The sequence below is a fragment of the Antechinus flavipes genome, chromosome 3 (assembly GCF_016432865.1).
Source record: "Antechinus flavipes isolate AdamAnt ecotype Samford, QLD, Australia chromosome 3, AdamAnt_v2, whole genome shotgun sequence".
NCBI classification, from domain to species: Eukaryota; Metazoa; Chordata; class Mammalia; order Dasyuromorphia; family Dasyuridae; genus Antechinus; species Antechinus flavipes.
Window position 1 is genome coordinate 183792539 of NC_067400.1, and position 25376 is coordinate 183817914.

At 33.1% G+C, this 25376-nt stretch overlaps 1 protein-coding gene and 1 non-coding gene across 6 annotated transcripts; both read left to right on the forward strand.

Annotated features, from left to right (window-relative positions):
- The first annotated feature begins 868 nt into the window (after positions 1 to 868).
- RNF149 (ring finger protein 149) lies at positions 869 to 25071 on the forward strand. 5 transcript variants are annotated; one of them, XM_051984351.1, is made up of 10 exons: positions 869 to 1961; positions 8294 to 8544; positions 9005 to 9073; positions 10775 to 10857; positions 13721 to 13817; positions 15491 to 15680; positions 18695 to 18811; positions 20824 to 20886; positions 21253 to 21328; positions 22453 to 25071. In XM_051984351.1, coding segments are annotated over exons 1-8 (1284 nt in total). In that variant the 5' UTR covers positions 869 to 1486; the 3' UTR covers positions 20826 to 20886; positions 21253 to 21328; positions 22453 to 25071. The 5 variants fall into 5 exon arrangements, with proteins under 5 accessions (XP_051840311.1, XP_051840310.1, XP_051840309.1 ...); XM_051984354.1 differs by having other exon boundaries at positions 1233 to 1961; positions 18691 to 18811; XM_051984350.1 differs by lacking the exon at positions 20824 to 20886.
- Positions 21736 to 21851, forward strand: LOC127558529 (small nucleolar RNA SNORD89). The gene has a single exon (XR_007952907.1). It is a non-coding gene; the product is annotated as a small nucleolar RNA SNORD89 (small nucleolar RNA).
- Positions 25072 to 25376: the final 305 nt, after the last annotated feature.

Here is a 25376-nt window from a genome sequence, read left to right on the forward strand (position 1 = left end):
CTTCTGTCAATTTATGTCATTATATAATCTAATCATCATTCAGACATTCACTAAACAATTTTTCTTTACTTCTATGATCCTTTATTTATGAAAATTGCCCATGCATATGCACAAAGCTGGGGATGATTCAGGGAGGAGGAGAAGGAGGCAGCAAGCAATACTACAAGGAGTAAGAATCAAATCAGAGCTGGTGTAGTATAGTAGAAAGAAATTGGATGCTTATTTCCTATATGACCTTGAGCGAGTTACTACTCTCTCTTGGTTGCAGTTTATTGTAAAAGAAGGGGTTAGACTAGATGGCTTCTAAGGTTTTCTCAACTTTTGATCAATGATAATTTGATGCAAATAAACTTGGGAAAAGTTGATACCTCTAGATTGAGAAATAATATGAGATGTTGATAAAGAAGATGTTCAGGATAAGTTTGATTGAGAGATGTTTTATTGAGTGAGTTTGGCTTCCTTTTAATTGTCACTATCACTTACTTTTTCACATGAAGTTCCTCTCAAAGTCATAACATATAAGCTCAATTTTTTTTTTTTTGTTCTTAAAATCTATTGATGTCTTTTGTTTTTACATGATCTAAATTTCTTCTTACATTTCATATTACAAAACATTTTTATAAGAAAAAGGGGAAGAAAAAGACCAGTTAAACTGAACAATACATAGAAAAAAAATGAAAATATACCCTCCTTGAACAAGGAAGTGATGAAGGCCAATTCCAAAAGACTTGTGATGAAGATCCATCTGCAAACAGAAAGAGGACTTATGAGGATTGAAAAGGAATCACAACATAGTATTTTCACCTTTTCTTGTTGTTTGCTTGCTTTCTTTTCTCCCCTCCCCCCCTTTTTGATCTGACTGTTGTTGTGCAGCATGATAAATGTGAAAATATGTATAGAATTGCACGTTTAACATATATTGGGTTACTTGTTATCTATGCGAGAGGAATGGGGGGAAGGGAGGGAGAAAAATTTGGAACAAAGTTTTTGCAAGGGTGAATATTTAAAACTATCTTTGCATGTATTTTGAAAAAAAAAGAACGACAAGTCTTGAATGAGAGACGAAAGAGAGAGAAGCAGGAGGAGAAAGGAAGAGAGGGAGGTAAGCAAAGAAAGCGAGAGGAGGTAGAAAAGCCGGAGGAAGGGAGAGGGAGATTTGAAACACACTTGCTCAAGCCCCGCCTATCCCCACGACTAGGAATCCCATCGGCCCCAAGCTCTGGGGGTTTGGCTCCACCCCCTGTCCCTTCGCCCTTTCCCTGCTTTTCCCACTCTGCTTAAGAGACCGTAGCCAGAGCCTTGGATGTATTGACGTTTCACCGCCCTCTCCTCCTCCCCCTTCCGCCTCTTTTGTGCGTGCGCTCTTCCTCCCGGATCTTGTATTCCAGGCGCTCTCCGTGGGGGTCATCTCCGTCCCCATTCTGTTCGCTTCCCTGCCGCCGCCGCCGCCGCGGCTCCTCCTTCCTCACTTCAGCGCAGCGCGGCCATGGGGCGGCGGCGGCGGCGGCGACGTCGCGATGGCGGCTATGTTAGGGGCACCATAGTTCTCCTGGTCTTAGCCTTGTGCGAGCTGCCGGGGGCCCGGGGCCGGGTGCTCGAATGGTACTCAGCCCTGGTGAGCACAGTGTACGTGGATCCGCTGACTAACGAGACGGTGCAAGGCGCCACCGGAAGCGGTCGCTACGGCGACAACTCGCCTAAGGAGAGTTTGCAGGGCCTGGTGGGCATACCTCGCGCTCCCGGCCGCGACCCGAAGGGCTGCGCTCCCAACACCCGCTACTATGTGCCCCCACTGGGGGGACGGGCGTCCGGAAGGCACGAGCCCTGGATTGCTCTGGTGGCCCGTGGGGACTGCACCTTCAAGGACAAGGTGCTCAATGCCGCCCGCAGAAACGCCTCGGCAGTGGTCATCTACAATGAGGAGCACTACGGCAACAGCACCAACTCCATGTCCCACCTGGGTGAGGGGAGCCTGGTCACGGTGGGGAAAGGAAATGGGGAGGGGGAGCGGTAGCACCATTTGCTTTGTAAGTGGGTGCTTCCCAAAACATGTCTCCGGGAAGTTGGCCCTTCTACCTCCCCCCTCTCCCCTTCCCCCGCCCAAAGCCTTGTATTACATTTGCCTGTTAAGGACCGTGGAAAGTTTCTGCCAATACATAAATATTTGTTACGCGCCTTTTTTTTTTGGTAGATTGTGGGGATACCTACATCGACACTTTACCTATTCTTTAAGAATTTTTTCTTCCTCATCTTCACTTTTCTTCTCTCACTTCTCCCCTTCCTTTACTCCCCTCTTCTTCACTTCCCCTCTGACTCCTTCCCTCTGTCCCATCCTCTCCCCCCCCCCACTCCTTTTCCTTTCCACTCCCTTCCCCTTCACTCCTCTCTCTTTTTTGTTTTCCTTCTCGTCTTCCTTCCCACTCTTCTGAGCACCCTTTTGTCTTTTTTTTTTTTTAATTTCATTTTAATTCCTGCACCAGGTGTTTAACACTTAGTAGAAATTTACCAAATGCTTGTTAATTTATCTGTGACAAGTGTATTCGAGAATAGGCCTTTGACACCAAACTTGTTGAATAATATAGGACTGATAATTCAAAATCTCTGTGTCCCTGCAACTCTTTTTAGATCTGAAGCAGTTTAAAGCAGTGCAGTAGATAGGACTGTATTGTAAAAGTCCAGAATCTTTTGGGACTCTGTGACAAATCCCACATGGTCCTCTTAACAACTGTGAGGTAGGTACTATTATCATTTTTCAAATGAGGAAACTGCTCCTTTTTTGTATCCTCAGTTTAGAGCTTGCCACAGAATTTGTACTTAACTAAATATTGATTGGGACAAATCACAATTTCTCTCAGCCTAGATTAGTCAATATTCAAAACAAATGTTCAGTCCTTTTAAAGTACATAGTACATTTAACATAGTAATAAAATCACTCTGCTTATGTGTCCCCTTCCAGATTTTTTGCTCTTAGGTATATTTTTTAATGTTTTGTTGATTTATTTTAAGAAGCTCTCTTTTGTATTGATAAAAGATCCTTTTCTCATTGAATTGTAATTCTTACAGGAGCTGGTTTTTGAACCTAGAATGACAAATTAAGTTTAGGTTCTATGTGCTTTGGTGTGTGAACTGGAAGCTGGTCTATACATGAAGTAGTAATAGTATTTATCTAAGGTAATGGAGATAGAAATTGAATGGGAAAGGGAAAAAAAGAATGAACAGGAATTAGTGTCATTTGAATGTATTTGTTAGATTAATATAGAACCTTATTTTTGAGACTGGATGAGTTGGAGAATGAAAAGTAGGAGAATCAGGAGGAAGAAATGGTTTGGGGAGAGGGATGGGACAAGAAGGTGATAATTACAGATATGTTGAATGATGCAGTGGTAAAAGAAGTGGAAATTGCCTTGTTGGAAATAAGGGAGTAGAATTTGGGGGGAGGGGAAAGAGAGAAGGGGAGACACACACACACACACACACACACACACACACACACACACACACACACGAGAGATTCCCAGTGATCCTATAGCTGCCTACCAAATTCTATTCAATTTTGTGGCCTTGTAGGAGAATTTAGATTTATTCTTTTAAATGCTTTTGATCAACTAGTGTGTGTGTGTGTGTGTGTGTGTGTGTATGCCATAATTCTAACTCTAGCAGGTGTTTTGTATCTCTATGCTTGGGCAAATCATATGACCTTTCTGAACATTTTTTTTTTTTTCCATCTGTAAAATATGGGGTTTGATTGGTTGATTTTCTAGGCCTCTTTCAGCTTTAAAGTTATGGTATGGGGGCAGCTAGATGATTCAGTGGATAGAGAACCAGCCCTGAAATCAAAAATTTTGATTTGAATTAGTTCAAATCTGTATGGTATAGTAACATAAAATTTCTGAAGCTTGCTTTTAAGAATTAAATTCCAAACTTCCATGTAAGGAGAGGGCTCAGCATAGTCATTTCCTGCTTTCCCACTTGGGTGTTCTTCTTGGGACTTCTCCAATGTGCCCTCTCTTTTTATGCTCCTCTCTCCCCCCCATTTTTATCTTCCTTTTGGGTGCTGTCTTCCCTATTAAATTAGAAGCTCCTTGAAGGCTAATTTTTTTTTTTTTTTTTGTATATGTAGCCACAGTGCAAAACATTGGGTCCTTAATGGTTATTGACTAGCAGAATTTGCAGACTGAAATATTCACATTGTTTTGAGTAGAAGGTGAATATAATTTTCTTTTTCTTTCTTTTCTTTTCTTTTTTTTTTTTTCTGAAGCATTTGGGGTTAAGTGACTTGCCCAAAATCACACAACTAGGAAGTGTTAAGTGTCTGAGACCAGATTTGAACTCTGGTCTTCCTGACCTCAGGGCTGGTGCTCTATCTACTGCGCCGTCTAGCCACTCTGAAAATAATTTTCCAATGTCTAGGCAGAAAGTTTTCCACACACCCCCAATTAAAAAGCACTTATTTTTTCTCTTTCATTTGTCCTCCCCCTCCCCGCCAAGGAAAAAATACTTCTAATATACATAAGCAAAATAAGTCCCCACATTGTCTCTATCCAAAAATATACTTTGTTCTTCATTTTAAATCCATTACCTTCTTTCTCAGAAAATGAGTACCATTTTTGAGTACCAAATGGTTACATACTCTGAGACAAGATTTCCTCCTTTAGTTCTTTACTGGGGTCCATGAATCTTAAAAAATATTTTGATAATTCTTCAGTCTAATATCCTTTATAATCTTACGTGTTTTATATTATGCATTTTCAAACATTATTCTAACAGTTTCCCATGACTGCTAAAAGGTTACACACACACACAAATGTTAATCCTTGGATTAGAACAATTTCCTGAGGGGCCATTTACCACTAATCTGTTATTCTATGAAGTCTGTATGTGGTGCTTTTCATACTCCTTTCCCTTCAATAGAGGTTATTGTTTTATGGCCATGGAGTCTGATATTTTAATTCTATTAAAATTCCTAATTTTCCAAGTTAAAACTCTTTCTGCCTCTTGTTTTACAAATGAAAAATGCTATACAATTTTCCATTTAGACAATATTAAAAAATATCCTAGTTTAATAGGATGGTTACTATTTATGTTTTTTTTATTATTATTATTATTTTACAGACCTCTTTTTTTCTTTTTTAAACATTTTGTTGATGTGCTTTAAAAAAAAAAAATCACTATCTAAAAAGTGATTCCCAGTCTACCAATAGAACAAGTAAAAATGTTTCTCTCTCTCCACACACACACACACATATATCTGAATGTATATGTTATTCCTGACTTGTTTAGAAGGTCTGTTTAGAAGGGAAATCTTACATTCTTTTCTTTACTTTAGGAGTTTATTAGCTTCTAGAAACAAGATGCAATATCTTAACTCTCTTTCTCACTGAACACTTAGTTTGGTTCTCAAACCCTAACTAAAACTGGCAGCCTTTCTGGTACAAATTTATGGTCTAGTTACTCATAGTCTTAATTATATCCATGAAATGCAGAAATAGGTCTTCAGTGAAGTAATGTCATTTTCAAGTCTGAAATGTTCAATAGCTACAATGATAACAGCTATCATTTATAGTATTTACTGTATGCCAGCCATTGTGTTAAGCACTTTACAAAGCTTGTCTTATTTGCTATTCACAGCAATCTTGGGAAGTAGGTACTGCTATTATCTGTACCTGGATATGTCTCTTGATGTCTTAAATTCAACATAACCAAAACAGGGTTTTCCAGTTTTTCCTCCAAATTCCATTCCTACCATTTCTGTCAGTGGTATTCATTCCATCTCTTGTTCATGACTTGAGTATTAACTTTGAATTTTCCTATCATCATATTCCCACATCTCATCTCAGTTATATAACTGGTGGATTCTGTTGCCACCATATCTCTTGCATTGCCTCATAAGCTCTGTTTTTATTGTCACTATACTAGTACAATACTTCACTACTGCTTTCCTGGTTTGTGGTCTTAGTCAAATTGAGACCTGTTGAAGACTTTAGCTTAAAAATGCCAAGGTCTCCCACTGTTCTTTACTTCTTTTAGCAGAAGGAGAAAATGAGATGAAAAAAAGAAAATTTTGAATTTAACCATTTTGAGAATTTCTGTTCTCCTTGGAGCTATTTTGAATTAGTTCTTAATAAATTGACTATGTTTTAGGTGTTCTGAGAACTACAACAATAGGAATATATCCAGAACCAATAAAACACCTGAAATTGGCAATAATAAGGCTTTTTTTTTTTTTTTTTTTTTTTTTTTACAACTTGATGTACTTTGCTTCTCCATCTGTATTAGTAGTACACCCAAATCCCAGATACACTTAACTACTTTTCTTGAATCTTTCTAGATTGTTTGAGATTCCTTTTAAGAATTGACCTTTAATTATAATTAATCTTAAAACCAACATGACCTTTTTTTCCCTTAAAGTTTATAATTTAAACTGGTTCCTAAAATTTCAATTTGGCTTCTAGATCCAAATTTAATCTGGCAAGATTTGGTCTAAGTGATAAATGCAATCATAAAATTTTAGAGACATTTGAGGTTATTTCTTTCAGTGGAGAATGGTCTTTTCTTTTTTAAGCATAAGAAAATTTTAGATATCCAAGAAATTTTGACCTCAAAACAAATCTATTAGTTTTAGATACTAAAACAATTTGGTACACGAGGGGATATAGTGTTGAACTTGGAGTCAAAAGACATGATATCTTTGTACTGTTACTAGGGGTGGGACTGTGGGCAAATCATAAAATTTTAATTTCTCACAGCCTCAGTTTTCTTATGTCATAGGATTTTTCAGCCAGCTAAGTGAGATTATATGTGTAAATCACTTTGCAAACCCTTATCTTCAGGTACCTCATTTAAAGTGACCCAAAGGAATAAAAGTATTATAAAATAAAATATGAATATGTCAATAGTAGATCAGATTTGTAAAATTTCCAGAATTTTTTTGGAATTGATGATGTACATATTTCCATCTTCCCCAAAATAACTACTATACTTTATTAGTTCTTTAAGGGCAAACATTTATGTTTAAATTAGTTTCTTATAAAATTATGTCTAATGTATTTAGAGGTTCAACAGCTGAGAAATGTGGAAAATATTGCAGAGAAAAATTCGGGGATTTTTTTTCCCCATGCCAGATATGTGGAAGAGTTACAGCTTTTATTTTAGGGGAGTGAACAGTATTTTCCTTCCATCTGACAGTTAGAGACAGAGTAGTATAATGTGGTTTAAACAAGCCTGCTTCTCTGGTAGTATATGAAATAGAACATAATGGTGGAAAAGAGATAAGATAAAAAAAAAAAAAAAAGATGAGGCAGAGATATGAGAATTGAATAGCTTGTACTTTTATGTTAAATCTTTTGAAAAACCAAGCCATCCGGCTGCTTTCTATGTTCTTTATATGTAACCATGTGTTATTGTAGTCTGCTTTATCAGAAAAAAAAAGATCACAGAATAGGCAGAGAATGGAAATGATTCAAAATCCTATATCGAGGGTGGAATATCATTCAGTTCCCCATTAGCACTTTCTATTCCTTGTTGTCAGTAGCATTTTCAGTATAACATTCATATCTCTATCAGATATTTTCATTGACTTCTAAATAGCATGTTGTTCAACCAAACTGGACTTGTTGCCTCTGTATCCTTCAATCTTTTCTTCCTTTCTACCTTAATGCATTCTGTTTTCATTTCTGGTATTCTCCCAACTAAACCATTCTGTTTTTTACATATATATTCTTCCCCCTTCTCCCCTGCAAATGTGATAGCATTTTGGGCTTTTCCTAGGTCCCTTATCACATTCTCCATTTTATATAATATTTTTCATAATTCTTATGCTCATATATTTGATTGTAAGCTCTTTGAGGTCAGGAATTGTCTTAGTCATCTTTGTAGTTCTCAAGATAGACCTATCCAATGACTGTGTTGAATTTTGAATAATTGTTATACATATAGAATTATTTTTCTATGCATATAGTAGATCTGTTTTGGGGTGCCATTATATGGGATGTCTGTAGATGGAATATTTTATACTTTTATATTTCTATTAAAGCATTTTAAATACATTTTTGTTTACTTTGACACCACTCTTATCATATAAGTTCCCATCTTTTATAGTGGTGAAGTGACTTATCCAAGGTCATCTGGGTAGTAAATGATGGAGAGCTAGAACAAAGGTTGTAACATCCTTTGTAGCATTGTTCATAGTCACTTAAATCCTTAAATCTTTGTTGAATTGAATTTAAGCCTAACTTATTCCATGTTTAATATTGATCCATGGTCTTTTGATTTTGTTTTTTTTTTTCCCCAACAGGAACAGGAAATACAGTGGTAATTATGGTTAGCTATCCAAAAGGAATAGAAATTTTGGGGCCAGTGCAAAGAGGAATTCCAGTTAAAATGACCATAGAAGTTGGTACACGTCAAGTGCAAGAGTTCATCAGTGGTCAATCTGTTGTGTTTGTAGCCATTGCTTTCATCACTATGATGATCATATCATTAGCTTGGTTAATATTTTACTACATACAGCGTTTCCTATATGCTGGTTCACAGTTTGGAAATCAGGTAATTATGAGGAATAAATTTTTTAAAAATTTAGTAAACAATATTTGGAAGTCTGAAAATCAAAATTATAATAATTTATCTTTTGGAAAAATATTTTTGAGTTGTTAATTTGGGTGTATTTAAGCTCAGCAAAGAGAAAAATTTCTGTTGTAATTACTCTTTAGTGGAAAATGAAATTATTTTTAGGTGTGGATCATAATTTCATCCTATTTTGATCATTTAATTTAGTTTGTACCTTGATGGTACATAACTGATCTTCAGTGCATTCTTTCTGTTCTGATCATTTCAAGGCATAAGACTAACATTAGAAATTACAGAAAGCTCTTTGATTTGTATTTATGGAAGAATTTTTATCACCCATAAATTTTATCACATTTAAATTCTTTAAAAATGTTTTAATAATGGTTTCTCTAAAGTTAATTTTAAGATGAAGTAATTATAAATATGTTCTTTTCTGAAGAATCATAGAAAAGAAACAAAGAAAGCTATTGGGCAACTTCAGCTTCATACTATAAAGCGTGAAGACAAGGTAATAATTAATACTTTAGGTTTATTTACATTTGTGTGTAAAAAATACATTTGAGGGTTTCAGCTCATTTTAATATCTCACTTTTAAAAAGGAGATGTGTGTGAAAGAAGTTAGGACAGACAAATAATTGCAAAAAGAAAAATGTAAGCATATAAAAACAAGTTTTAAGATTCTAGCAGCCTTCAAATACATCATACATACACACATTCACACTTACAAACACATACAAATACACACATTCCCCTTCCTTCCTTAATTTTGGGAAAGAAGTATTTGCATATGTATTCTTGGTGTTCTGTTTTGACATTTGAAATTTGAAAACACATTTTCATGAGCAGTCTAAATTCAAAGTGTGATAGGAGTTTTAACAATCTTTGAAACATGACATTCTGTGACCTCTCTTCTCTCTATTTCAGATTACTGGGGGATAATTTCTTTTAAAAGGTTAAAGGATTCCTGTGCACATTAAAAAAAAAAAGCCATGGCAGTATTTTTTGGTTTTGATACCTTCGTGTTATGTAAAAATCTCATTATATTCTATAGATTTATACAACACTAAATTTATTGTTGCAATGACTTTCTAGTTTTTTGTCTTGCAATAAGTTATTAAATATTGCTTTCCCTGCATCTCTTCCTATCTTTCCCTATATCAGAATAATTGAATCAGAGTAAGATTGCCTTAAAGAAGCATGCTTAGTAATTAATGGATCCTCTGCTGATCTGTTTAAAGGATTAAAGAATAATAGGAACTCAATAGGTAATGGTTGAGTGATGTGCTGAATTTATTTTTTCCAAATACATGTAAAGAATTTTCAACATGCAATCTGGTAGAGGTTAAATATGTGCAATTCTAAAATAAAAATGTTATAAAACAATTTTTAGTATTATTACTATTGATGGTTACTGCATAACTTTTTATAATAAAAATACATAATACTTACAATTTTCTCCGTTGTACTATTTGTAAGCAAATCTAAAAAAAAATCCAATTGATCAAGACATTTTTAGATGGCATGTAGTTCCCTTTTAGAAAACATTTTGTTGATATATTTATTTTTCTAAAAAAAAAATTTTTTTTTAAAGAATGACCATGTAAGTGTTCTTCCTGGCCTTAAGCTGACAGTATTTGTTTCTCAGTATTAAGTGGTCAAGGAAGACAGTTTAAGTTGTGTCTTAATATTCTAAAAATAATCTTAAATTGTTTGGGGGGTGTGGGTAGGAATTGATTAAAATAAAACTGTAATTTTGTGATATTTTTATCTTGTTTGGTTAAACAAGTAGATATAAAATTTTAAAGTAGATATAAAAATGTTAGCAGGTTAAACTTTGTCTTTAGAACATGAAAGTTGGTTAAATTCATAAAACTGGTGAATCTAATCAGAATTTTTACTTTTTACCTATTTATTTTTGCTGAGTCAGTTGAGGTTAAGTGACTTGCCCTCACACAAGTCACTTGTGTCACACAAGGCAAGTAGTAAGTGTCTGAGGCTGGATTTGAACTCAGATCCTCCTGATTTCAGGGCTGGCACTCTATCCACTTCGCCATCTAGCTGCCCCCTCATTTATTTTTTTGAAGGATAACTTTGTGATTAAAAAAAAGTGGCAAGTCTTTCATCTTTATTATTTTAGTTAATGTGTCATAAATTTGTGATTCATTGTTTTATAACAAATATATATATGTAATCACACTTCCTCCTATAGGGAATTGATATTGATGCCGAAAACTGTGCAGTGTGCATTGAAAATTATAAACCAAAGGATATTGTTAGAATTCTGCCATGCAAGTATGTTTCTTATTTTATTATCAGTTTTTTCTTCTAAGAATTACTACTTGACAAGTTTGTTTGCTAATAATTTTAATAAACTTAATTGCTTTATTAGAGAATTAATTTTTCTCACGTACTACTTTAGCTTATTTTAATCTTTAACTTGCAATATATTACTTTAAAAGTTTTTTGCTTAGCATGAAAATTAGTTATTAATATTTAAGTTCAGAATACAGTATAATATATAAATATTGTTATGATGTCCATTGGAACCTATTTAGAATTGTGTCAGTGATCAAATTTAGTCCATATACAGGTAATCATATATGTATGTATGTAATGTGTTTGAACTATTTCCAGTTCTCTCCTTTGATCTAAAGAAATATATCATCTAGAAATGTAGACATGTTGGGGACCATGACTATGGATCCTATTATCCTCAAAACCATACTGAACCTAATACTTTTAACACTACTGGTATAATAGACACCTTAATAAAAAGGGTGCCAAAAGAAATACAACAACAAGAATGAAGGTTATGAGAAACACAAAAAGCATGGATATAAGGAAAAGACAAGTTGTAGTGGTGCAGAACACTGCAAAATAATGAACCAAAAAGCCTGCTAATAATGAAACTTTGGGATCATTATGCTAGATTCTATATAGAGAATGAGTAAAATAAACAAAATTATTATTTTCCCCCTTATTATAAAATTCCTCGGTGGTTATACTTATAACAACTCACTGCTGGAAAGTCATGATGATTTGGAAAAAGAAGTGAATTATGCTCTTTTTAAAAAGAACTTTTTGTTCAGTGAAAGGTTTTTTTGGGGAAAGAAATTATAACTTCAAGTCTTCCTATTTAATTATACTTAATAGGCACATAGCAGGTTATTGCATAATTATATTTTACTTTGCATTCTCAAAGTGCTTCATTGTCATTTAATGAAATAAAGATTAAGCATCTTTGAGATGAAAGCAAGAATTATTAAAACCAAACTGAAGTATAGTTATTTGAATACAACTGAGATTAAATCTATGGTTTTTGATTTTATGTAGTAGTAGTTTTTGAATTAAATAAGTTTTTAGAGAGTAATAATCTGGAGGGCTACATGGATTGGGTTTTGTTTTGTTTTGTTTTGACAGGGGGAGCAAATAGAGTGGAAAAGGGGATACTGGGTCTTTAACTTTTTTGTCCAGTTTGGAAATACAGTATTTACTTAACAGGTCTCATCCTTGAATAGTGGAAGTTTTCATCTACTCTGTTTTTCTAGCCTGAGCTTGGGCATATTGATCACCCTTTCCTCTCAGAGGCTCACTGTATGAATGCTAGATCTATTTCTGATGCAATTTAGGATTTCCAGACTTGAGTGATCCACCAGCTTCAGTCTCCTTTGCGGCAAGTGACTACAAAAATGTATTGCCATTACCTACTAAAATTTTTCTTTGCATAAGATGGATTAAAGTGGTCCTTTTAGAAGGGAATGGGGAAAATCAAAATGATGTCTTAAAATTATTTTAAATCTATTTTCCAACTATAAAATATGAAATCAATTAAATATTTAGAAATAAGAGCAAGTTCTTGATTAGGGATTTGAATTAATTCCTAAAGTAGGCCTGTACTCAGTCTTTAAGTCATAACTTGTTTATAATACACATTCTTCTCTATTAAATTAATATGCCAGGTTATTTTTTTTCCTTAAACTTTCCTACTTTATCTTACTTAAGTCTTTTACAAAGTAATGAAATACATTAGAAAAATAAAATTGTTTTCTTATACTTAAATAATTTAATTATAAGGCACTTTAGTTTATTGCATTAAATTTTTTCATAGTTCATACAGAATTACATTTTCTGGAATTTTCCATTTAATACCATATACCTGAAATGAAGATAATATATTTATAGTAGAATTAATGGTATTTCTGACATGATATATAAATTGAATAGTAATATTAAATGACTTAACCTGTGTTCTTTTACAGATTATTTAATCCCATTATTTTCCATTATTAAATATTCCTTTTAATGTGTTTTGGGAATGGGAAAGATATCAAGAGCTAAACATGTTATAATTAAGTATATGTTGAATTGCTAGATCTTCTGAAATGACTTTTGAGAATTTTTTTTAAAATACAGATTTTATTAAATAAGGAAATTATTACAAAGAAAGGAATTAATTTAACCAATAACGGTAGGGAGGTGGAACTTTTTTTTTTTTCCTTTTTTTTTATTATCCCAAGTGGTAAGGTGGCATTAAGGTTTTTTTTCACTTTTAGTTTAATAGTTTATTTTTCCCCAGTTAAATATAGAGCAATATTTTACGTTTGTTTGTAAAACTTTTGAATTCTAGATTCTTTTTCTCCTTTCCCACCCCAGCCCCCATTGAAAAGGCATATATGAAGTTATGCATAACATTTCAATAAAAGTCACATTGCAAAAGAAAACAGATCTCTCCCCACCAAAAAAAAATTATCAAGAAAAATAAAAATTTTTTTAAAAGGTTGTTTTGATTTGTATCAGACTCAATCAGTTCTTTCTCGGGTTAACATTTTTCATTAATAAGTCCTTCAGAATAGTCTTGGAAGGTCATTCATAGCTGATCATCCCACAACATTGTTATTGTTTTGTATACTGTGTATATTTCACATTGCATCTGATTAAGTTTTTTGAACAAAATATCTTGTAATATGAAGGAGAACTTCCTTTTATTCCATATATCATACTTTTCTAACAGGTAACCTAGAAGATTTAGAATGGTTTAATAGGTTAACAATTGAATAAACAATAAGTAACTTTGATGATAAGCAAATAGCATAGCTTGCATTTACTTAAAAATGTTTTTCTTTTGAAATGTTAACACACACTTAATATTTTTTAGGCATATTTTTCATAGAACATGCATAGACCCCTGGCTTTTGGACCATCGAACTTGTCCAATGTGTAAACTTGATGTCATCAAAGCTCTAGGATACTGGGTTAGTTAAATTTTTATTTAAGCTTAATTTTTCTCCAATTATTACCTACTTTTGAAATCACTATGATTCTCATGAAAAAAGAGTATTTACATTCAAAATGTAAAGAAATTATTTTGGACAAGGGTAAGGGGTAACACTCAACTAGTATTATTTATAATCATCAAACAGTTCCCCAAGGATTTTTAGCTTTTCTGACTTAACAAGTATTTTACAATTCAGCAAGCATTCACTAAAGCATCCTGTGCAAAACATTGTCTAGGTAATAGGAATTCACTATGAATTACTTGTTTTCAAAAAGTTTAGCAGGCTTAAAAAAAGGGTAAGGCATACACACCTAGGTATGTTACAAAATATATAGTAACAAAGGTGATTAGGTAGGTAATTTAGTAAATGCTTACTAATTAATGTGCAAGGAACTGTCCTGGACCCTAGGGATACATTAAATTAATGGTTTATTTGCTTTTCTCAAAGAGTTACATTCAAACAAGGAAGACATCACAGTCATCTATAAGTATGTAGAGAATAAAAAAAAAATACAAAATCTGTCTTCAAGATTGCTATTTATTATATATATATATGTGAATATATACACACATATGTATCTATAAGAAAATTGGGCAAAAGGTGTTGGATGAGGGAAGATTTCATGTAAAACTTGATACTTGAACAGAATTTTGAAGAAGACCTGGGTTGCTCATGTGAGGAGGGAATGAATTCCGCTTGTGATTGATAGCCAGTGCAGAGACACAAAGATGAGATGAAATGTTTTACATGAGGAATATGAAGAAAGCTAGTTGGAGTAGATAGTGAAAAGGGGTCATTTATAGGATGTCCCAAAGTTTTAGTGCTCTTGTGAATTCAAGATTTAAAGCTACACTGGGAACTTTGCATATTTAACCTTGAAAAGTAAATTGGGAACAAGGTGAGAACTTTAAATGCCTAAGGAATTTCTAAACATAAATACCTAGAATTAATAGGGAGCCCCTACAGTTTAAGTTTAGAGAGTGATGTAGTCATATTTTATTTTACAAACTTGTTTATTATATAATTCCTTATAAATACTTATTTTTGGTTTATTAGCTAAAGTCATTGATTCTGCCACTGTCAGTAGTTTTCGGCAGAATTCATCTCAAGTGTCTCTTTTCATATAACCTTTTTTGATTTGCCCACTTTCTCCTCGTTTTTGAAGGCTACTCTTCCCCAAATGGTTTTATTTACATAATCATTTTCTATGTAGTTATACATATGTTCTCTCTTCAGTAAAATAAAAGCTTCATCCTTGAAAACTATCATCAGAATTCCTAAGTTTTAGTGTGTTCTATTTTTCATCTTGAGCAGTTATTTATTTCTATGATTTATTCATTGACCATTTATTACCTACTTTTTTCTATTGGTTCTTGTACTTCCATTTCCCATTTTTCTTCATTATTAGTAGTTTTTTTTTTTTAAGTTGCATTTACTAGCCTTTTATATTTATTATTCTTTTATATATGTCTTCTAGTAATGATGAATTTTTGAAAACTTACAGTGAGGTATTGAAAAATAAGTATTCTTTAATTTTTACAATTAGAAGTTGCATAATAAAAATAAAATTATGACACGCTTAATTACTTGTATTATGGGAGTTTTGTTTTTATGTTATTACTTAGGAAATTCATTTTATTTTAACTAAGGGAAATCTTGAGGATTTACAGGACATACCAGCTCCAGAATCCATACCTGGTAGTGTTTCAATTGTGAATTTGAATGTCACTTTGCAAGATGAAGATAGAAATGAAGTAAGCCATTTGCCATCATCTTCTACAAATGGATCTGGGTATAATAACTTTAAAGATGATACAGAGGAAAATACAGCATTACTAGGTAAGTAGTTATACTTTGTAAGATGCTACTGTATCATTGTGCGCCTTGAAAATATTAGAAATTCTTGTGGGGAAAGGGAACATGTTATTATGAAGAAAGAACATACAAAATTATACTAAGAAATATAAATAGGAATATGTATTTTATGATCTGTCATATAGAATTTCTAGTAAATTACATAAGAACTTACATGAGGAAAATACATAAATAAAAATATGCCAAATATTTAAGCCATTGTTGTGATAAAGAAAAATTACTATCTAATAAGTCTCAGAAGAGAAAAAGGAAGAAAATTTAAAAGATTATTTAGTTCAGCCTCTCCAGTCTCTACTTGAACAATTTCTGAGAGTTTTTAATGATTACTTTAGAGGTTTTTCCTTTATGATGAAAAAATGCAATCTGAAAATACAAGAATTAGAAGAGTTCATTTTAATTTATATTTAATTTTTTCTCAATTACATGTAAACAATAATTAACATTTTAAAAAAAAAATTGAGTTCATATCCCCTTTCTATTTCTTCTCCTTGAAAAGGCTAACAATTTGGTTTAGATATACACATGTGTAGTCATGCAAGACATTTCCATATTAGTCATCACATGACTGTAGTGTTCTTGTTGATTTTCTGGAGGTCTTGGAGCAGCCTTCCTTTCAGTAGAGTAATCACCACGAGAATAGCCAGGTGTTAAAAGTCCAAATTCTTTATTGTCTCCTTCACAGTCTAGTTTCCTTGCCTGGGGCCCGGACTAGCTTGCTTGCTTTCTTTTTTTTTAAATTGTTATAATAATGTTTTATTGACAGAACCCATGCCAGGGTAATTTTTTACAACATTATCCCTTGCACTCACTTCTGTTTTGATTTTTCCCTTCTTTTCCTCCACCCCCTCCCCCAGATGGCAAGCAGTCCCATATATGTTAAATATGTCGCAGTATATCCTAGATGTAATATATGTGTGCAGAACCGAACAGTTCTCTTGTTGTATAGGGAGAATTAGATTCAGAAGGTAGAAATGACCCAGGAAGAAAAACAAAAATGCAGACAGTTTATATTCATTTCCCAGTGTTCTTTCTTTGGGTGTAGCTGCTTCTGTCCATCATTTATCAGTTGAAACTGAGTTAGGTCTCTGTCAAAGAAATCCACTTCCATCAGAATACATCCTCATACAGTATCGTCATTAAAGTATATGATGATCTCCTGGTTCTGCTCATTTCACTTAGCATCAGTTCATGTAAGTCTCTCCAGGCCTCTCTGAAATCATCCTGCTGGTCATTTCTTACAGAACAATAATATTCCATAACATTCGTATATCACAATTTACCCAATCATTCTCCAATTGATGGGCATCCATTCATTTTCCAGTTTCTTAGCCACCACAAACAGGGCTGCCACAAACATTTTGGCACATACAGGTCCCTTTCCCTTCTTTAGTATCTCTTTGGGGTATAAGCCCAGTAGTAACACTGCTGGATCAAAAGGTATGCAGTTTGATAATATTGGGGGCATAATTCCAGATTGCTCTCCAGAATGGTTGGATTTGTTCACAACTCCACCAACAGTGCATCAGTGTCCCAGTTTTCCCAAATCCCCTCCACATTCATCATTTTTTCCTGCCGGACTAGCTTTCTTAACAGTCTTAGTTTCAGTGGAGAAGCTAAGTAGGACAGACCTACCTCCACAGTGGTGTGAGATGGAGTGAATGAATCTCTATAAGTCCGAAGGCTTACGCTTCAGCCTCCAACCCCCACAAAGGTGGACTATGGAATGAATCTGGCTCTGAATCTCCCTAGCTGAGTTTGTCCCAGCTTATATACTCTACACTAAGTATAAACCAATCATTTATGTCACTAGGAAACCATTATTTCTTGTAAGATTAAATCAATCATACTGAACTTAGAGAACTATTAATCACCATGCTAAACCACTATCTCATCAATTCCGCTGAGTTAGCACCTTGTAAGAATCCTTGTTTCAAGTTCAGAGTTGTGGCCCATAACAAATGACTTATTAACATGTACCCTTTGTGTTGTGTAGGTTTGTATATATGTAACAATTTGAAATACTTGTTACTTGTTAATTTATAAAATTTTCTATTTAAATGCTAAGGGTGAGATTTTATGGTTTTTTTTTTTTATGTATATACACACACACACATTTATTTATCTGTAATAGCTATAGATTTGAGGATACATATAGGATGATATAAGTAAAATAAGTCATTTTAAGAACTGTTAAGTAGATGACTCATCATTTAGTCTGACTTTATTTTGTAGAGAATTGAAGCCCAGAGAGGTTAAGTGACTTGATCTAGGGTTACATGTAGGTAGTAAGTAATAAAATTGAGATGTACATCAAAGTCTTCAACTTCCATATTTGTAATCCAGAATAAATCTCCTTTCACTTTTGAGGCCTCTGTTCTTTCAGCTTTACTACATTCAGTTGAATTTTTGATGTATGGTTATTTCCATGTCCATTGTTGGAATTCTTGTGTCTGTTGTTTTCTTGGTTCTATTCATTCTGCTTTCTTAATCAATTTTCCCTTATGTTTCCGGGATTCACTGTATGTGATAGCTTTTTTTTTTTTTTAATTTTATTTTATTTAATAATAACTTTGTATTGACAGAATCCATGCCAGGATAATTTTTACACGACATTATCCCTTGCAATCACTTATGTTTCGTTTTTTCCCCTCCCTCCCTCCTCCCCCCCCCCCCCCAAGATGGCAAGCAGTCCTATATATGTTAAATATGTTGCAGTATATATGTGATAGCTTTTAAAGGGTTAGATAATAGTATTTTGTGAGAATAAAATTTATTTTTAATGGAGTATATTTTTCTGATCTAATTTTTATAAACTTCCAAGAGTTGATATAGAAAATCTAACTTTGCTAATTTATTAATAAGTAGTCACCAAGTTCTTGAGACCAGTTAAGTCTGCTGGTGCTCATTTTTTAGGAAGTAGGGACTGATGTAATATTATGGACTGATCTGGTATTTTTTTTAAACTTTGTTTTAGAAAGAGATGGCAACGATACTCCACAGGAAGAGCCTATCTCCTAATGGACATTATCATTCAGTAGCTCCACAGCAGCTTTTTGAACTGCATCAGCACACACTTTATACATTGGAAAAATTATGTATGTTTGTTTATTTCTCAGACTTTTGTAGTTCTTAATATAAAAGAGCTAAGATATTTTGTTCAAAAAGGTTTTTGATAAAGGCTTCATATTTACTTGCTAAAAATACATTTGTTATTTGGAAGAATTTGTCATATCAGACTTACAGAAATTATAGCTTAAGAAAGAATCTGTAAAGTAAAATATTGGTGTCATTGTTTCTAAAAAATACCACAATAACTAAAGTATAAGAAATATTATTTTTCTGAAAGTTGATTTAAGAATAAGCACAATTTATTTTGATATATATCTTGATGGTGGCATTGTGTAATTAAATGTTTTCCCTGGAGGAAATATTTTAGAGGTTTAGGGAAACTTGTTCAAAGATAAGAATTTTATAACACTGTTGACTATGTGTCTTTATGTAAATAATTCAGAACTTAACTAGAAATATGTTCTTTGACTATTTGAAATTGTTAAAAAAAAAATGTATGTGTGGGTATATATGTATGTATGTATGTATGTTTTTTTCCTGTTCCTTGTGGCATCTTGCAGTGGGAAAAGAATATTGATAAATTTTTCTATAAATAAAAAGAAATCACTTTAGATTCTCTTCTACCTCACTACTGAGTTTTTCTGTGCTTCATTAAAGAAATTAAGCAAAACTATCATGTTGTTGCTTTTTGAAATTGGATTACTCATAAGGCACAGAAGCGTTAATCTATTATGGTTTTCTGATGTTAGCTGCTTCCTTTCCTCCTGCATCCATATTGGTCAGACTTGGTCTAATACTTAATAAGCTTTAGCCATCCTATAACTTAGAATTCCTGAACTCAAGAAATCTATTAGCCTTATCTTTCTAGCCACAGCAATTATCAGTGCTTGCCATCCTGTCCTTCCCATAAGTCTTATTGTAATCAAGATCTTCATAATTCTTGTACTATAGTTTACCTACATTTAAAACCAAGATGAACATGAGGACAAAGGGTTACCCTATTTGATATAATGGGAGCAGATTGAGGTAAAAGATGTCTGTGTGTATGTGAGTGAAAGAGAGAGATTTTTGAGGGGATGAGAGTGACAAAATATTACATAATTATCCTAGTTTTTTTTTAGTTATTAAATATCTTAATCTGTTTTTCTTAGTATAAAAGACAATTCTAGGTTAGAACTAGGCTTGTATTAATCTTCAAAGAACTCCTTTTGAATTCTTACTCGGAAGACAAGAGAGAATACAACAGATTTTATGTATCTACTTTGTTCCTACTTCCAGGTACTAGCATGTAAGGGTGCATGTGAAGAAGCATGCTAGTATTTTTTTTTTTTTTTTTTTGCTGAGACAATTGGGGTTTAGTGACTTGCCCAGGGTCACACAGCTAGGAAGTATTAAGTGTCTGAGGCCAGATTTGAACTTAGGTTATCCTGACTTCAGGGCTTGTGCTCTATCCACTGCACTATCTAGCTGCCCTGCATGCTAGTATTCTTTAGATAAAGAACACCTTCTAAATTGTTCCTTTATCACCTTATATGTCCTAAAGTATATAGTCCAAATTTGTGGAGATTGGCCAAGAAAAAACATTTTAAAACTAAAAATAAATTCCTATTTTCCTACAACAGCCAAGTTGTAGGGTTTTAAACAACCTAATTTAATAGTTAAGGAAATCTTCTGTGTGAAATAGATTTTGCTTCTTAATCTTGTGAATATAAAGAAAATTTGTGACTCTTGGTAAACATTAATACCTCACTTGGATTGATATAGCAATTCAGAATGCTGAGAGATGAGTGACGTTTTAATGGTTTAGTTTGCTTTAAATATTAACTAATGATCCTTTTTTAATGGAAAAATGTCATTCATTGGTTTTTTCTTTCTGTCATGATTATGACTTCTCAAAGAATTTTGTTAGGAAAATCTGAAGCAATACAGAAGAAAAAAAATTAATTTCTGGCAGCATTTGCCACCTATTTGACTCAAAAGTTTAAATGTGAAGCTTACAAATAAAAGGAGTATAGAATGATTGCAGGCCCTTTTCCAGAAACCCAAAGGTCTATGACAGCCATGAAGATTCAATAGAAGGCTGAGAAATGTGTCACATTTGGTAAGTGATGCTTTATAAAGTCATTGCAAATACTTAAGGAAAAAAGATATATCTTTTTCCTTTGTAGTATATGCTTTCATACAAAGAAGTAATCTGATAATAGACAAAATGCTACCAGTAAATTCTTACCATTACTTGAAATTTAAAAATTATTAGGAAAAGAAAGCAGATAATGAGCATTGTATTAAAAATTAAAATAAATAGGAGTATTGCCTGTAATAACTCACAATTTTTGTAGGGTTTTTGCCAGTTATCACCATGAAAGTCAAAAATAGCATAGACATTTATATACATAATCTCGTGTCCATGTGGCTTTTTATCTTAGGTTTAATAATCTAAATTGTTTTCCTTTGTTCCCATGTCTAGAATATATGGCTTTCCCACACCCAGAAAATGAGAAGAAATAATTGAAAAGACATAAGCTACATCACTTTATAGCAAGGTAACCATTTTTATCTAAGTTCTGTAATTTGGGAGATTGTGAACATTAGAAGAATTTGCTCATTTTTAATGCTAATATTTTTTATTATAAATGTAAAGAAATAGGTAACTCAGTTTATTGCTATTATTTAGCTACATTAATATTGCACTTCAGAATGCTTGACAGAAATTTTAATAATTTGGTTCTCTTTGGGTGAATCACAAATATTTTCAGGCTGAGATATCTTAAAATCTTTTTTATTGGTCTACTAGCCAATTTCTGCAAAATGAACATTTAAAAACAAAACAATTTATATGAAACCAATCCCAGTTTTCTTTGATAGTAGCCAACATATGAAACAGAATAACAAATTAGTAGAAAACTTTTAAATCGTAAAAAAATTTTTATCTAAAAAATGAGTTTCTGTAACTGAGGAATGATGACAGTAAAAGGCCGAATTGCAGTGCCATCCATAAGCAGTTTGCTCTCAGTATGGTGCACAATGACAAAGTCTCCAGAAGCGAACTACTAATCTGACCTCAGTTAGTAACCAATTGCAGGATGGTTATGTAAATGAATGTTTTCCTAAACTACAATATAAATAGATTTGCTAATTTTTAAAGTTTTTTTTTTTTAAAGTGAATTGTACAGTGATTTTGCTCATGCTTTACAATAAAATGTAGTATTGATAGGCAGGCTTACTTTGTAAATAGAGTAATAGACGTAATATCCTAAAGCAATTATATTGATTGATAGCAAGTAAAAGTGGATCCCATGTTTAGCAATGACAGGAACTAATTGACAGGGATTATTTAAAACTCAATAATTCCCTCCCATTTTCTAACCCTTCTCCCCCCCTTCCCCTCAGCCTCATTGAATATGAATTTAAAGCCCAAGGTCATAGTAAAATTAGGTCTCAAAATTTTCCATTACTTCACCAAGAAGTAGAAAAATAAGCTAACCTAGGAAAATGAATAGTACCAGGCAATAATTTACATCATTATTAGAACAATATAAAGAAAAGTAGTTTTTAAAGACTTGACTCTGATTAATGTAGCGATTAGAATTCATCTGTAAAAGGAGAGAGTTGAATTAAAAAACTTTGGATGTATTCATTTTGGATAACTATATGTTTTTCTTACTAGGACCTGCTTCTATGTGTCAGTTATGAATAGTAAGAAGAAAGGGCATCAGTTTTTTAAAACAGAATAAAGATTATTGCTGTCTTTTACTAAATTAAAGACATTCTGAATTTGTTATTCAAAGTTACTATTTTCTTCCTCCTATTCCCTTCCCAGCAATAAAATGATTATTGGTGAAATTATGTAAGAAATTTTCATAGCTACATTACAGAAACAAGAAAAATAAAGGAAGTGGGAAAAGTATACTTCACTTTGCACTCAAGAGTTCATCAAGTGAATGAACTGGAAGTGGATAGCACTTTTTTTTTTTATGAGTACTTTAGAATTGTATTGGATCAGTGAAGTGATAAGTGTGCCAAGTTGATTATCATAATATTGCTGTTACTCTGGATAATGATATAAGTTCTGCTCATTTTACTTTGTCTCAGCTCACATAAGTCTTGCAAACTTTTCTGAAATTAACCCCTTCATCATTTCTACTATCTCACACTAATAAGCCACAATTTGTTCAGTTATTCCTCAATTGATGAACATTTTTTCAATTTCCCAATCTTTATCACCACAAAAAGAGCTTGCTATAAATATTTTTATATATATAAGTCCTTTTTTTCTTTGATCTCTTTGGGTTTACAGGCTTAGTAGTGGTATTGCTGGATCAAAGGGTATGCACAATTTTAGAGCCCTTTGGCCATATTTACAAATTGTTTCCCAGAATGATTGGACCAGTTTATAACTCTTATCAACAGTTTCATTCAGTGTTCCTATTTTTCCCTCATGCCCTCCAGCATTTATATCATTTCTAAATTGTTTTAATTTGCATTTTTCTGATAGTGATTTAGAGCAGTTTTTTATATGACCACAGATAGCATTGATTTCTTCTGAAAACTACCCATTCATATCCTTTAACTATCAATTGGGGAATGGCTCTTATTTTTATGAATTTGACTCAATTCTCTACCTAGTATATATTTGAGAAATGAGATGTCTTAATCAGAGAAACTTTCTGCCAAAAAGAAAAAATCGATATTCATTGTCTATGGTATTTATTAGGTCTATTTTTGTTTTTGCCTTGAAATCATAATTGTTGCATTTTCCATTTTTTACTTAAGCTGATGCATATCTGATTCTGCTCCAGCCTTTAGATTCTGGTTTTTTAATTGATTATGCTGTCTGCTTCTGTATTATGGATGAGCTCATCCCAGTCACATTCAGTCAAGATTACATAGACCTTCTGTCTAATTATCTTGTTTCAACCCAAAGACCCCAGCTTTTGGGATAAGAATTCACTATTGGACAAAAACTGCTGGGAAAATTGGAAAATAGTATGGCAGAAACTAGGCATTGACCTACACATAATACTGATTACCAAGATAAGGTCAAAGTAGGTTCATGATCTAGGCATAAAGAATATTATAAATCAATTAGAAGAACATAGGATAGTTTGCCTCTCAGACCTGTAGAAGAGGAAGGAATTTGTGACCAAAGAAGAACTAAAGATTATTATTTATCACAAAATAGATAATTTTGAGTATATTAAGTTAAAAAGGTTTTGTACAAACAAAACTAATGCAGACAAAATTAGAAGGAAAACAATAAACTGGTAAGGCCTCATTTCTAAAATATATAGAGAATTGACTCATTTATAATAATAGTTCAAGCCATTCTCCATTTGATAAATGGTCAAAAAGTATGAACAGTTTTCAGATGAAGAAATGAAAACTATTTCAAGTCACATGAAAAGGTGCTCCAAATCACTATTGATCAGAGAAATGCAAATTAAGACAACTTTGAGATACCACTACATATCTTTCAGATTGGTTAGAATGAAGGGGAAAAATAATGATGAATATTGGAGGGGATGTGGGAAAACTGGGACACTGATACATTGTTGGTGGAACTGTGAACGAATCCAACTGTTCTGAAGAGCAATTTGGAACTGTGCTTAAAAGTTACCAAACTGTACATACCCTTTGACCCAGCAGTGACCCTTGTATTCCAAAGAGATCTTAAAGGAGGGAAAAGGACCCACATGTACAAAAATGTTTGTGGCAGCTAGAACTGTTTTGTAGTGGCTAGAACAGTTAACTGAATTGGATTCCCATTAATTAGAGAATGACTAAATAAATTATGTTATATGAATGTTATGGAATATTATTGTTCTGTAAGAAATAAGAAATGTAAGAAAAGAAGAAAAGAAAAAGATGATTTCAGAGAGGCCTGGAGAGACGTACATGAACTGATGCTAAGTGAAAGGAGGAGAACCATTATACATGGCAACAAGAAGACTATACGATGATCAATTCTGATGAAAGTGGTTCACTTCAACAATGAATTGATTCATATCAATTCCAATTGTTCAGTAATGAAAAGAGCCATCTACACCCAGGGAGAGGACTGTGGGAATTGGAGTGTCCACCACAACATAGCATTTTTACTCTTTCTGTTGTTTACTTGCATTTTTGTTTTCCTTCTCAGTTTTTTTTTTTTTTTTCCTTTTTCTTTCCAGATCTAGAGGAGGGGGTGTGGGAAGGAGGGGAAAATTTGGAACAGAAGGTTTTGCAAGAGTCATTGTTGAAAAATTATCCATGCATATGCTTTCTAAATAAAGAGCTATAATAATTATCTTGTTTCTTCCTTTGTCTCTTTTAAACTTACCTTCCTCAAAAGTCCTTACCTCTAACCACTGCCTCCTTTAATTTGCCCTCCCCTTTATTAATCCCTTTTGTCCTTTTCCCCTCCTATTGGGTATTGGGTAAATTAACATTTCTATACACAACTGGGTGTAACTATATATTACATATATATATATATTTACACACGCACACCAGTTCACATGAGTTTTAAACATTGCCTACCACCCCCTCTGCCCATTTTCCCCACCATTATAAAAACTTCTTTGTATGAGAAAATTTCTCCCCATTTTCCTC